Source organism: Eubalaena glacialis, chromosome 4 (assembly GCF_028564815.1).
Source record: "Eubalaena glacialis isolate mEubGla1 chromosome 4, mEubGla1.1.hap2.+ XY, whole genome shotgun sequence".
NCBI classification, from domain to species: Eukaryota; Metazoa; Chordata; class Mammalia; order Artiodactyla; family Balaenidae; genus Eubalaena; species Eubalaena glacialis.
The window spans coordinates 11,663,124-11,679,056 of NC_083719.1; the positions used below are offsets into that span (position 1 = coordinate 11,663,124).

The 15,933-nt window shown below is 38.3% G+C and overlaps 1 protein-coding gene across 1 annotated transcript in view; it reads right to left on the minus strand.

The window, feature by feature from the left end:
- The window catches only part of DNAH5 (dynein axonemal heavy chain 5), a 259,490-nt gene that overhangs the window by 26,845 nt on the left and 216,712 nt on the right, over positions 1–15,933 (minus strand). The window contains exons 66-70 of the mRNA XM_061189135.1: positions 9,016–9,259; positions 7,893–8,007; positions 7,215–7,405; positions 3,154–3,275; positions 638–787 (exon numbers count right to left, since the gene is read on the minus strand). Coding sequence (XP_061045118.1) covers positions 638–787; positions 3,154–3,275; positions 7,215–7,405; positions 7,893–8,007; positions 9,016–9,259 — 822 coding nt within the window. The remainder of the gene's footprint in view (positions 1–637; positions 788–3,153; positions 3,276–7,214; positions 7,406–7,892; positions 8,008–9,015; positions 9,260–15,933) is intronic.

A 15,933-nucleotide genomic window follows, 5' to 3' on the forward strand; every position in this document is an offset into this window, starting at 1 on the left:
GCAAGACACCACAAGTCTGTTTTGTGGGTAAATTTCCATGACGGTAAGGCCAACAGATTAAAAGTCTTTGAAAAGATGGATCTTGTAGAGGCAGGGTTTACATTTAAACCATATGTATCATTCAAAGAAATTTAGAAATTCAAACCTTCTTTCTCACATCGAGGTTTGTGACACATCCTGGGATAATGGCTACGGATTTGGGGATGCTATACTGCCCTGTAGTCTTCCTCTCCCCTCCCCAGTACCTGAGCAGTCTTCCTATTTAAGAAACATCACTTTACTACTAGCAAAATGGAATAGCCATATCTTTTTTGAGTTCATATGAAAATGATATGGAAAAACAATGCATTACCTTCACATTAGACCTATATAACCACCTTACAAACATAGTTTCCTCATTCACTCTTATTGTATCACTTAGACCAAAGAAAATTATTAAATCACTTAGCCCAAATATACACCTCCGTACACTTATTTGTTGTTTATTTTTCCATTTTTCACAACTGTATTGCTAGAAAATTACACAGAAGCCTACACAAAAATTCTCATTGGGATTAACATTTTAAATATTCTTTTAAATTTAAAAGGAAATGTTCCTTTAAAATATTCTCCTATTTTTAAAATATGTACTTTTTACCTGGGCAATGGTTCTGTCGGGACACCAGGATCTAATAAGGAGAAGACGTCTAAAGCAGTCTAGAGATTTATCATAGGCATTTGGAAGGGGTTCCTCCTCAGGGTTTTCCTTATCAAACCAAATTTTCCACATTTTCTCATTTCTTGATATCTGAAAATACCAGGGGATAAGAAAAGTGTCACACCACAGAAAAATCTTTCAGTAAGCATTCACAGATATTTTTTCTCTTTCTGACCATTCCAGGTATGTGTGAATGCTATTCCTTGAGTATTTTTTAAAATTTTATATCCTAGCACCAAAAAGTTGAGAGTCTAAAATCAAATGTGATTTGCTCTAAAGTCAGTCTGTACTAACACCAGCCTCCGGCTCCCTCTTAAAAGAGGGAGAGCCCTGGGTTGTGGAATTTCTTCTATGACTTTGTGGGAACAAATCTGCAAAGAATAAAGAAATCAATGGAAATTCATTTTCATTATTTTAAGGAAATCTGTTTTGCTCCATGAGATCCCCTATGACCAAGAACCAAGTCTCAGGCTTCCCTGGTGGTGCAGTGGTTAAGAATCCGCCTGCCAATGCAGGGGACACGGGTTCGAGCCCTGGTCCGGGAAGATCCCACACGCCGGGAAGCAACTAGGCCTGTGCGCCACAGCTACTGAGCCTGCGCTCTAGAGCCCACGTGCCACAACTACTGAAGCCCGCGTGCCTAGAGCCCGTGCTCCGCAACAAGAGAAACCACTGCAACGTGCACCGCGATGAGGAGTAGCCCCCGCTCGCTGCAACTAGAGAAAGCCCGAGCACAACGAAGACCCAACGCAGCCAAAAATAAAATAAATAAATTTATTATTTTATTTATTTATTTATTTATCAGCATCAAATGAATAATCACACTTGCTTCCTTTAGGCAATTGATAAAGGAAAAAACCACAGTCCATTATCATTTGAAGCTTAAAAAATCAAAGAGAGACAAGCATTATATGGGCAAGCATCTCAAAATCATAGAATAAATCACATCTGCAGATAAACATGATCTTATGTTCTTTGGTATATTCCCTTTGATTAAAGCCCCAAGTGTATTCCTTGGAGATCTAATCAAAGGAAAAACCATTTGGGTTCATATTTAGAAAATATCATGTAAGAATAAAAAAATAACCTCTTCCAATCATGAAAGACTACATAATATGGAGGGATTTCAGGTATAAAATATAATCTCCAGAAGACAGCTACTTCAATAACTGATAATGGTCCAGGAAAGGTCACTAGGAGTCATCCCATGGGGGAACAAGCTAGAATGCATTAAAATCTCCCCCCAAAAAAGCTATTTAACCCAAAAGAATGGCTTACACCCTAATTACATGGCAATCACCAGGTGTAAGCCAAAACATAAAAATACAGCAGAGCTTAAGCTTCCAGTCAACTTAAACAGGCAAAGTCAAGAACGAGTATTAGGACAAATACCATATGATATCATTTATATGTGGAACCTAAAATATGATACAAATAAATTTATCTATGAAACAGAAACAGACTCACAGACATAGAACACAAACTTAACAGCTACCAAAGGGGAAAGGGGGTGGGGGAGGGAGAAATTAGGAGCTTGGGATTAACAGATACAAACTACTGTATATAAAATAGATAAACAACAGGGTCCTACGGCATAGCACAGGGAACTATAGTCGATATCTTGTAATAAACCCTAATGGAAAAGAATATATGTATATATATACACAACTAAATCACTTTCTTGTACACCAGAAACTAACATAACATTGTAAATCAACTATACTTTAATGATTAAAAAAAAAAAAAGAACCAGTGTTAAGACATTTTCTGGTGAAAAAGAGCCTTCATCTGGCAGCTGAAGAAAGCCACCTTGCTGTCCATGCAGCTTCTCGCTGGTCATCAGATTCTCAAGAAGCTATTTCCTGGCTTGTCCCAATTCAACTTTCTATACCCAAGTTCCATAATACCAATAAATACACAATTCATCAGGAACTTGCTGCTTATGAAAGGACAACGACTTCTAAAGATAAAAGGCCAGGTGTTTGTGGTAGATTCAGACCCAGATGCCTAGCTAAGGCAGTATAACGAGGAGAGGAAGAAGAGAGAAACAAGAGGTAAGAATGGATATTTATCACTTAGAGGAAGGGTGTTCTTATTACTTTTCATTTCATCTTTAGAAAGACGGCAAAACCTTTTAATCACATCTAATCATTTAATCTAATTGAATCTGTTTTCCCACTTACTTGTGGGTCTCTAATTGGTGATACTGACATATCATCCAGGTCAGCGTTGGTTAAACTTCCCGGGTAACTAATTTCTTCCTGTGAGACCAGCCTGCCATGGACGGAGTGTGTTTTATCAGAGTATGAGTGAGCGGTGAGGAAAGTCAAGCACTGGTCATACCATTTTAAGAGTGACAAAGAAATCTCTCTCTTCCCCAAGCAGTGTAGCCAAATGATAAATCAGGAAGCTTCTCACTGTGACGTTATCATACGTTTACTCAAAGCACAAGTTACCTGATCAAGGACATCAGAAAACTGTCTAAGTTTGCTCAGTTCCACCAAATTCAGCCAGGTCATGTCCAGGATCCATTTAGATGGTTTAGGAGGACAGGCTTTCAAGTCCAACGAGGCACCACCTTTCAAGTTAAACATATTAAGTTATTAAATTTTTCTTTCTTTACTGTAAAACAATCTCTTTATAAAAAACTTTTGCTGAAACTATCTTAATATCAATTCTTTTACTACCTGGACATTTATTAAACTCAGAAATATAAATCATAGTGATGAACGAGCTTTAACATTTAATAAAGGAATAGATGATTTTAGAAAAATACATTTAAGGATCAATAATATAGCTTTGGATTTGGTAAGTGGTGGATTCTGTCTTAGCTCCACCTGGCCAAGGTCTGGGACAAGTCAGCTCATCTGTCTGGAACTCTGTTTCCAAATATGTACAATGGGAATAATGAAGCCTAGGTGTTGTGCTAATGGCAGAAAATATATAAAGTGAGTGTAAAGCACCCAAAACAGGATCAAGGACAAAGCAGAGGGTCACTAAATGAGCAGCTATTGTCAGCATTAAGAATTGCCAAATATTGGCACAAGCTCATTTTAAGGAGAGAATTTATCTAGAAATGTTAGTAGCACTACCTGTGTTTGAAGGGTTCTCCTCTATAAATCAGTATATTATTTACATCCATTTTGAGCACACCCAAGGGCCCTGTGCTATGTCACTTATTTTTTGTCAATCTACCCACAACAAACATTTCCATTCGGTACTGACTCCTATCTTTTTGCTGATGATTTACCTAAGCTCACATAACTCATATAACTCTCACAGCGCCATAAAATAAATGACAGTTTAAAAAGTTATTGTTGCCCATCCCAGAAAAACTGAATGTGTGAACAATCATATTTTAAGTCAAAGAAAGAGTTAGCAAGTCTTCTATAGGATAAAATATACTGTTTAATAAATAACATCTATTAAAATGTTTCAGGGAAAATATGCTCTAACCATAATTCTTAGAAGGATATAACCAATCCATTTGGCTACAATCTTTTTTTGAACAGAGCAGGTCATAAACAAGTAATAATACTCAAGATATTTACTGAGCCAATCTCTACTTTATTCAGGTACCATGGACCCCACGAAATTGCTGTCTTTTGCCGAATCCATCTTAGTAGACATCCAAGGTAAGTGGAACAAGGGGTAGTGAAGCCATTTCAGTGAAAATATTAGCTCATAAAAGCAAAACAGATTGCTTGAACACCAGGAAGCACTTAAAGACCTAAGGACAATGCCACTGTGTTGAAAACTGTCACACCAATTTCCATGGAAACTGTCCATTTTCCAACAAACTGAAAAGAATAAGGTATTCACCACAGGATTAGGGAGAAGTTTTTCATGGAAAAGAGTGTTCCTTGCAGCCAAAGATTATTCATTGTTTAATAGAGGGTAACACTGTCATGAATATCTTGCCTGCCTCAAAAGTGTACTTTGGGCAACAAAGAATGTTGTAATGGTAGGGAGTGGGGAACATATTCCTGGATAACATGGCACCAGATTAGGTGGACTTTTGATGAATAAACTGCTGGGATAGGAATAATTCAAAATAAATTCTCAAGATGATTGAGAATTATGCCAGTCCCTTCATCCCTCAGACCCTTGCTTTGGGAGAAAGAAGGTTTAAATCTTTATCATTATACCTTGTAAAAGTGAAACATGCTTACAATGATTTATACAAGTTGTACCTTGTATCGTGAAGTGGCATAGCTAAGGCAGACTTAGAAAGTCATCCAGGCTGATGCTTTCCCATCTTAGAGATGAGTAAATTAAAAAATCAGTATCAAAACACTGTTGCTATCTAAATAACATTTTCAAACAAGTGATTTTAAAGTCCTTACAGAAGGAGTTCATGTCATTGGGCAGCTTTCACCAACATAACTAACAAAGGGAAATCTTATGACACCCTGTGTCCTAAAGGAGTACAAGAAATAAATAGCTGTTGAATGCCAAAGTCCCACAAAATCCTGTCCAATCTATGCAAGCCTCAGGCTAACCGAAATAAACTAAAAAACTAAAGATAATATAACAATGCCTATCATCTGTTGAGCTATTCTATGTGCCAGGGTTTATATAAGTTGTGCGAATTCTCAATAATCCTATTATGTAGATTTGACTATCCTTGTTTCATAGCTGAGGCAACTGAAGCTTGAAAAGTTTAAACTGCTCAAAACCACTCATCCAGAAGGTGACAAAGCCACTATTTTCCCTTAGAGTCTTCCCAACTCTAAATCCCATGTTTGTTTTGATCACGCCAAACTGTAACACACTTTACAGTATTTCTGGACACTATGTGCAATGTCATTTCCATAGGGAAATGCATCTCACGCCTGAATTGAGGGTGTCAGGAACAACTTTCCCATAGGAAGCTCCATCAGCTGGAGGACCAGAGTCACTGAGGCCAGAAATCATTCATATACGAAGGACTCACTGAAGAAGGCAACTCCTACACCTACATGCCCATCTAAGGTGTTGTCTCACCAGACCATTCATCTTCCATGTGCTCTGATTTAGGAAACTTGGAACAAAAAGAAACCTAAGGGGCAAGGGTTCAACGTTTAGAAACAAGAGAGAGAAAGAGAAAAAGAGATCATCCACAAATCATAATTTCTGAGTTTTCAAGTCTAACTAAATGAGTCTTTATTGCTACCATAAGATACATAGATATAGATATAGTTATAGATGCATAAGCATATGTATATGAACATGAATATGCATTTGTGTATGTATAAGTATGACTCTGACCTACATACCCCCATGTGTGCCCTTCTCTACTGCCCCCATTGGGATCCTCTTCAAGTTCCTCTGCAAATCTACTCTCCATGTAGGTGAAGTCAATGAAAATCCACCCCTCCAAAGATAAAGTTGTGCCTTATCTTTAAAGATAAGCCTTTGTTTAGAAAGGTAGAGTAGATAAAACCATTTCGAGCCCAGCATCATTTCCACTGTTCCTTTAAGTACTTTTTGTCCAGACATTCAAGAATGTGATAGCAAATGTGTGTTTCCCAGCGTTCCGCGGCAGAGGGGACCTGTCTGTGATCAACGCTACAACAGATACAGAGGAAATATCCACGGGATGAGTGGCATGGTCACCTCACCCACTCTGCTCCAGCCGCCCTGGTTGCTTTGCTTTGCCTTCATCATAGGACGCCCTCTCCCACTAGAGGCACTGATGTCACCTCCTCAACCTTCAGCCCTTTCTCTAAACATCCCCAGGACCAACATCCCCTGGTCCTTCAGGTCTTGGCCACCTGCTCATCTCTCGGGAATCCTACCCAATTAGAGATCCCATTAAATATCCCATTAAAAATCTTAAACCTTCCCCACTCCACATACTAAACATTCCCCAACTCCCTTATCCTTCTCCGTTTTTCCATAGTGCTTACTAGCTCCTCACATACTGCACAATTTACTTACTGTTTATTATGTTTCAAGTGCCTATTCTGTGTCCTGGCATGCAATAGTTGCCCAATAAATATTCATGCAATTAATGAACAAATAAAATATCTCAGACTTCCCTGGTGGCGCAGTGCTTAAGAATCCACCTGCCAATGCAGGGGACATGGGTTCGATCCCTGGTCCAGGAAGATCCCACATGCAGTGGAGCAACTGAGCCCGTGCGCCACAACTACTGAGCCTGTGCTCTAGAGCCCGCGAGCCACAACTACTGAGCCCGCGAGCCACAGCTACTGAAGCCCGCACGCCTAGAGCCCATGCTCCACAACAAGAGAAGCCACCGCAATGAGAAGCCCGCACACCACAACGAAGAGTAGCCCCCACTCGCCACAACTAGAGAAAGCCCGTGCGCAGCAACAAAGACCCAACACAGCCAAAAATAAAAAGATTAATTAATTAGTTAATTAATTTTTTAAACGTTAAAAAAAAACTCACATAAATGCAATCTTCAATGAAATGCAAGGAAACTGCTATTGCTAAAAAAAAAATGCACAAGACCTTCACTATAATTCCTACATCTGCACCTGTGCACAATGCTTTCTATTCTAATATTGACCTTTAATAAGGGTGAGAAACTCTTCATGCTTGACTCGGTTCCTCTGCATGTCAATCTTTAGGGTAAGCAGCAGGGTGAACAGAAATTTGTGCTCCTCGTACAACCCCCGAGCCGTGTACTTATAAACCTCATAGGTCATGTGCTCAATGATATTAGCGATCCTCTTGCTTGTAATTGGGCTCTTGACAGACCTGGAGAAGAGAACATTTAAATCAGGCTTGTCCCACCCTTTTCAACTGTCCCTAAAAACAACGTCTTTAATGTAAAATAAGTAACTCTGGAGGACCAATTCTTATTTTTTACACATCAACAGTGAGCCTCCTAAATCTAAAATAACAAGCACTCTCTCCACATGAAATAACAGAATCCTCCATGTTGTCTGAATCAATTTTACCTGCGGAGTATTATCACTCACAACAATGTCTGGGGAATTTTCTTGTTTAACAGAAACTTGGGGAAACCAAAGGAATCGATCAGTGGATGAATAGTTGGTAGAGCTTTCTCTAAGCATAAAATGACAAATGAGAATGATTTGTTAACACACTGGTAATTACACTCAACTTAGATTTTAAAAAAAGAAGCAGCTTAGTTGCAAAGGGAAAATAAGTTATCAATGTAATGTCACCGTTCTAACCCACAGATACAGAATTCAGCTTGGCTTCCTGAGTACAGACGTACCTGGCCAAGGAAAGGTCAAACAAGCCAAGAAACTGGCGGAGCGAAGTCTGATACATCTCATTAACCAAGCACATCTCCGTGATGAGGAAGTAGAGGATGCTGCCCCGGGTAGCAACTAAAAGACAAAGAGCAACGTTGCACTTGCTACGAGCGCAGAAAATAAATGACCCATGCACAGATCAGTCTACACGCTAAATGAAACAAGTTTTATTTGTACGTCTTAGCAATGACTATCTACCAACAATGGGAGTCTAGAGCAATGTCATCATATGTATTTAAATCTTCTTTGTAAGCTTTGAACAAGTAGTCTGCTATTTGGGTTCATTAAATGATACTTTCTGTTTTAGAATCTCTAGATCCCTTATAAATACACTTTATTACACTTTTTCATAGGTAGAAAAGACAAACGGTGGGACGGCATGGGTAGTATTGTAACATCCAGCAAACTGTGTAGGCATTGTTAAGGACCTCATTCTTAAGCTCCATGAGGAAGCCCTGACTAACCTTGGCCTCAAGTTGGTAAACCAAGGCATCGCAAAGATGACGCTCCTGACTCTCCACCAGTAGATATTGTTTCAATTATTTTTCCAGAAGGCATGAAAATTTACTAAAGGAAATTGAGTTCTTTTAGCAGGTTCCCTTTATAACCCATGAACGACACTGATTTGCTGATCTGTGGATAAGGTTGAAGAGTTCCCATGAGACCAGAGAACTACCTGGGCTCACGGGAACTCTACGGGACTACAAACAAAATACAGGCTTATTGTTACCAAATGATAAACAACTAGTGAATGGCCCACAAATGCAGCACAAATTCCTCAGACTTCACTAGTTTGCAGTCGGATGTCTTTAATAATTCTTCTCTTTACTTTCTGGTTTAAAAATAAGTTCACAGGAACCTTAAAGAATTTGCCAATAACATGAATTATAAGCACCTAGAAAATTTACACCATTATAAAATTTCTTCATCTCAATTTTACTGAATATTTAAAGAAATGCCACAAAACACAAATGGCCACCCCACGTTGCATAGTTGTTTTCATAACATCCTTTCTTCAATTTCTCTAATTCTAATTTCTCGCTTCATTTTCCTGTGACATTTGTCTTTCATTACCAGACTCACCAGGTCTATATTCCTCCCGGGCTGAGTTAATTTGAATTTCTGTCTCAGCTGAAATTTCCAGCTTCTGTGTCACCTCCTCGGCTGTCTTTTTTGTGTCACTCAACACAAGGATGAGACTCTCATCTTCCACCAGGGACCCCTGGGTACTGGTCAGACGGTAAAGCAAATTATCTTCTAGTTCCTTCATTCTCCTCTTGTTTGCAGTTACAACTTCCATGAGATGAGTTCTTTCTTTCTCCAGTTCCTGTTAATTTGCATAAATATATTTTCTTCTTAATGAACACCTATGGTTTGGTCATTCCTTAAAAAGTTTACCTATGGGGCTGCTCTCGAGTTCCTGTACTGTAGTTATCATACTTGACTGCAGGAAATACGGATATCAAAATTAGAGGAGGAGAATTAATGGAGGAAAGAAGAATTGGTGGCAAACAATGTAAAATGTGCTAAAAATATTACCAGTATTAACTATTTACCATCTATTTATTTCCTAAAGTCAACTCATTTTTAAGGGACTTCTGTGATCATATTTACTCCTGTTTTGAAACTGAAATTTATTTGAAGACAATATATGCATCTCAGATTAAATACATTTACCTCTGTTTGGTTTCTTGTTTAAAAGAGCTCTATTGTGGTTTGAATGTCATTATTCTCAACTTGTGTGTTGAAATAGTATCCAACTCTGTGACAAGCAAGTTTCCAAAAGTTAGGCAAGCAAACTGCGCTGCTACTGCAGGTACATTTAAACTGAAAAATCATCTTGACCTGAAAAGAAAAGATGCTGTCCTCTCCAAGAGAAGGGACGTTCTGAATCCTTCCTAAAAGACCTTTATGGGTAGCTTTGGAGAGAATGGCTATGGAAGATTATTGCCCTTATTGGCTATTTCTTCCTTTTGGTAGTTTGGAGAGGGAGAGACAGTGAAAGAGAAGGAAAGAAAAGATGGGGCTGGTTGAGGGTGAGGGAAGGAGGAAACAGCCATGACACTCAACAAGCCAAGGGCAGCAGGAAACCCAGAGGCTGCGAGATGCTTCCAGCACCAAGTCAAAAATTGTTTCATGAGAGACTCAAACTTGAAGTTAATAAAAGATTCAAAAGAGGAAAAGACAATGAGGAAATAGAATTTAAAATTTGAAGAGAAAGATCCGCATCAGCAAGTTTGCTTGAAAAGCTTTCTAAATATAGTGTCCATTGACAAGGTACCTATGCTTACCTGCCTTACTAAAGCTACGCACATTTCAGTGTAAATACAATATGGGGAAACGAGGGTTAAATGCAGGTGACTTGAACAGGAAAGCACTGTCGGCAGTTCCAGTTGTGCAGGTACCTGGGCACGTGATACCAAGCTCACACTGCTAGAGCAGCTTCAGAATGGTAAATACTCAGTTAGGTATTCTGGATATGGCTCAGCAGGTTTTGTAGATTCTACTCGCTATCGAGAAAACTAGAAATCTAAAGTTATATGCAGTGATGAATCACACGAAATCATATAAAACATAATGGGACTATTCATTAATTACGTGATTATTTACTTTCTTTCTAATATAACATATAAATTGCTTAATAGATATGCTCCAAGGATTTTTTGGTTCATTGATACATTCTCCAATTCTTAGTACAATGTCCGATACATAGTAGGCTCTCAATATTGCCCGGTGAATGATTAAATGCTATACCCTTTTTCAAACTGATACACTGAAACACATTAGTGTACCAGAAAATCTAGTCATGTCTTAGTGCCAGAAATACAGACATGAAAATTCCCCCTTTGTAACAAAAACCGTGAAGTTAAAAATAAAGGTCATGGTAGCAAAACTGCACGAAGGCAAAAAGCAAAGAGCACTGGCCTCTGCTTTATGTTCCAGCTAGTTAATCACCATTGGTTGAACAGTTATGGTGGGTGGGACCCTACCAGGCTCCCAACTCATGCTCTGAGCACAGTGAGTCAGGTCCGGGAACATTCTAGAAAAAAGAAAAATTCCCTCTTCAAGCAAAACAAAAGCTCAAACTTGCATCAATTCTTAATTCTTTGAGATACAGCAATGCAATTAAGACCTGCTCTTACTGTCTTTGCTTCCATGTGTTATTTGGTTACATTTGAAAGCTTCCTTACTGGTCATTTTATTTTATTTTTTTTTAACATCTTTAGTGGAGTATAATTGCTTTACATTGCTGTGTTAGTTGCTGCTGCATAACAAAGTGAATCAGCTATACATACACATATATCCCCATATCCCCTCCCTCTTGCGTCTCCCTCCCACCCTCCCTATCCCACCCCTCTAGGTGGACACAAAGCACCGAGCTGATCTCCCTGTGCTATGTGGCTACTTCCCACTAGCTATCTATTTTACATTTGGTAGTGTATATATGTCAATGCCACTCTCTCACTTCGTCCCAGCTTACCCTTCCCCCTCACGGTGTCCTCAAGTCCATTCTCTACGTCTGCATCTTTATTCCTGTCCTGCCCCTAGGTTCTTCAGAACCATTTTTTTTTCTTTTAGATTCCATATATATGTGTTAGCATCCAGTATTTTTCTCTATCTGACTTACATCACTCTGTATGACAGACTCTAGGTCCATCCACCTCACTACAAATAACTCAATTTCGTTTCTTTTTATGGCTGAGTAATATTCCATTGTATATATGTGCCACATCTTCTTTATCCATTCATCTGTTGATGGACACTTAGGTTGCTTCCATGCCCTGGCTATTGTAAATAGAGCTGCAATGAACATTGTGGTACATGACTCTTTTTGAATTATGGTTTTCTCAGGGTATATGCCCAATAGTGGGATTGCTGGGTCACATGGTAGTTCTATTTTTAGTTTTTTAAGGAACCTCCATATTGTTCTCCATAGTGGCTGTATCAATTTATATTCCCACCAACAGTGCAAGAGAGTTCCCTTTTCTCCACACCCTCTCCAGCATTTATTGTTTGTAGATTTTTTGATGATGGCTATTCTGACCGGTGTGAGGTGGTACCTCATTGTAGTTTTGATTTGCATTTCTCTAATGATTAGTGATGTTGAGCATCCTTTCATGTGTTTGTTGGCAATCTCCTTACTGGTCATTTTAATTCATTTATTTACTAGATAATAATCTTGTTTTTGAGATAATGTAGAAATTAGTATAAACAAGTGACATTTAATGGTTACTATAAAATTCCTTTCCATGGGCAGTTATAATAAATGCACTCACAATATGGTTACACTAGGAAACAAAGTGATAATAAAATTAAATGGAAATAATTCAAATATTTTTTATTGCCATATTCTCAAATTTTACACACTCTTGCCATATGCTTAAATTTTACACACTCTCATTATTGTTTCTGAGTTCTTAGAGGTGAGCCTGATAAAAGTCCTCACATGAAGACAGGTAAGGGAAGGAAAGTAAAGCAGTGAGAAGAGTGAGCATTTTGACATCAGGAAGACACATTTAAATTCTAACACCCAGGACTTATTAACTGCATGACCTTGGCCATGTTATACAAGTCTATAAGCCTCAGTTTCTTCATCTGCAAAATGGACATAAAAACAGCTCAGAGAGTGATTGTGAGGATATCATCAACAAAGAAGCTCAAACAAGTGACTGGATCATGACAGCTGCTCAGAAGACATCTCTTCTCTCTATCCCCTCCCTTCATTCGTTTCCAGCATGGATTTTTCAGATGCATTGTAATATTTATTTGGAAATGAGTAGTTTGAAAAATAAAATTATAAGTTGGTACAAAATAAATCACACTTTAGAATTTCACGTATCATTGTAAAAGCATAATAAAGGAGCTGAAAGGGATTTTTTTAAAGGAGAACTTTCTAATCTTGCACTTACAATGCTAAGGATGCATGCTTTCATGTCTGCTGGAGATGAGACCATGGGCTATCAAATCCGAAATCTGCACCAAGTCTTACTGAGCCTTCCTGCATAATCCTTCCTCCATTTTTTTCCAGTTAGATAGCAATTGCCCTAATCTAGGCTTTAATTATTGCTCGGGGGACTACACTAACCATAACTGGTCTCCCCGCTGATCTTTTGCTCTGCCATCACCCCCTTTTCTGCTCCTTGTCATTGAGGGATCTCCATTTACTATTTGGAAACGTCCAAAATTTTCAACATAGTTTGCAAAACCTGTTACAACCTACATTTCCAATCTCATCTCCATTTGAGAACTACAGGATTGAGACTAAAATTATGCCTCCATGTTGCTTATGAAAACCATTATTAAGAAAATAAACACACTTATTAGTAATACATACAATAAGGTACAAATTATTCCTTTCCTGATTTTAAAGATAGTAAGTAAAAGCTTGAACATTATTGAGTTGATTATGGTCAATTTAATGTCACTGTTAACAACTAATTAAATAAAATTGTCAATTAAAGAGATGCTTATATTCCCAAAGGATTAAAATAAGGCTAAGGAATACATTTCCCCCATAGTTTGAAACTGATGAAGTAATATACTCTAAAGTAAATACTACAACCTAAAGTAATATTTGGAATTCCAAAAGCAAACTATTCATTAAATAGCACACCAGTGGCCAAACAGTAGACTAGAACAATAGTTATGGGGCAAAGAAAGATACCTCTGAAAGAAAATTAGAACAACTGCTATTTGCTTTTCATTTGAGATTTAAAAATGGAAAACCTACTTTGGGATAAGGTTTTAGGCATATTTTCATTTGTATGACAGATTTAAACATATTTCTGTTGAACTACAACTTTAGTTCCATAATATAGTTCTTTTACAAATTAATACAAAGGGGCAAAATTAATCAAAATAATTTTGTCTATTAGCATTTTTCCCACCAAAGGGATTATCTCTTAGCACACACACACACACACATTTGTGCTATGTATTCTATATATTAAGACCACAACGTAAAAATTTTATATAAACTGTGATAATGTGAAAAGTATCCCTGAATTGAATAAGAAAGTACATCAGTGATTCAGTACAACTTCATGAAATGTACTATTGATTAATTACATGATCAAAAGTTAGGTGGCTCAACAAGGATGCAAATGAAAACTAAAATTCTTTGTGTTCATAAACTTCAACTATAACCAAAGTTTTGGAATCAGTAAAAGGAAATAGATGACAGCCTTCCACAGTTACCATTTATAACGTATCACCCAGGCTTTATTCCCAAAGATTCTTTCTCTTCTGTACCTTGCACTGGTAATTAAAATGAAAGATTAAACAACTGAACTCAGAAACAGATTTATTTTTTCTCCACCACCAATAACAATGGTGATAACAATGTCTATTTAGTGTCTTTATTAAGTTATTTCCCATGTCAGTTCCACAAAGTTTAGGTCCTTCCAGCTCCAAAAGAAATAAATCACACACCTGTTTGCTCATTCGAAATTCTGAACAATGATGACCCTGGAGGCTTTGTATTGTGTGGCTAGTAGAAGCTGTTAATTGATATTAATATTTTTCTCCTAATAGTACTCTTTGAGATTCTGTCTTATTCTCTAGGATCAAGGTGAGAGTGACCCGAAGAGACTATAGGTTTCTTTAAAGGAAAGTTTCTGGAGGGCTACTGGTTTGCTGTCTATTTAAAATGGTCTTGATACATCACCTTCTGATGACAACAGCAGGCCGTCTAAATATACTCACAGGTACCTCAGGTGAGCAATTGAATATGACCTTGATATGAACTTGAACAGCCCATGCATTTAAAAAGACTGCCTTGAAGCACACAGAAAAGTATAAAGTCAGTTGAAAATCTGCCTTCCTTGCTTTCATACGCTCTGAGGTTTCCCTTTGTCTCTTAAGCAAACAAACCTGCTCAGGCTCTACAGCTGAGCATTCATGAGACCAGATCCGGCATGATAATAAGGCTCCTCGCTGCCTGTATTCCCAGAACACTGGACAGCTGGTGAATTCATGGACTCGAAGAAGAGTAGCCTTTCCCTTGTACCCTAAGTTACTGTTCTAAGCTGCCTTTCACAAGAAGAATCAACAGACCAGTGAAGGCATAACTCATCCTGACTGAAGATGTTCACCATTTGTTTCAATGCTCCCTACATTTAGGGAATTTCTTAGATGCTTTCCAACATCAACTTCCTATCTGTGGGATCTTCCTAGCTTTCAAAAGCCCCCTCCTTGGCCCAATAACATTTCATATTGATATTTTTACAATCACCCAAGATGTGATCATAGTTAAGAGAGACTTCATTGTCGCTGAAGTCAAAGAAACAATTTGGACTTAACGTTTTATATCTGTGTCCATAAGCATAGACATAGGCTCTTTTCAACTGAGTCACTAGATGATAAAAAAAAAAATGCCCTGAAAGCACCAGAGATCAACTCAGACCCACTTGCCACCACCCAGGCTGAAAAGATTCAGCAAAGTGAGCAAATTCAGGAGCACGGTGGGCAGAAAAGATGCTGCAAAAGGAAAAGCTGCTGGCAGAAAGTAGACTACTTAAGATCCATCACAAATAAGTCTCGCAGCTCACTTCGCTTTAGAGAAAAAAAAAACTACAGATTACATGTTGTATTCTAATGTGGTTCAGGGTAAGATGACTATTATAACAGAATGAGTGTCATGTCACTCTGACCACACTTTTGTGAGAATCATTTCCTTTGAGCCGGGGACAAGTTCTGATAATGAGAGCATGGTAAGAGAATAATGTCTGAAGGCACCCAACTTTCCCAGGAAGTAAGGAAAAGCCTGGCCTGGGATCCATACTGGCTTTTCAAGGCTGTTCAGAATCTTCCAGTGAGCTTCACACGCCCCTTACTTCCTCTTAGAGCTCTGCTGCAACAATTACAGGTCAGTCCCGGAGTTGTTGTCGTGTTTTGTGGCAACCAAAAATCTGGGAAGCCAAATTATTCTCTCCAAGGAGACTGTATTCATCTCAGCTGAATAGTAAGAAAGCCGAGGACAAGGATGTTATTCAGAGTGCT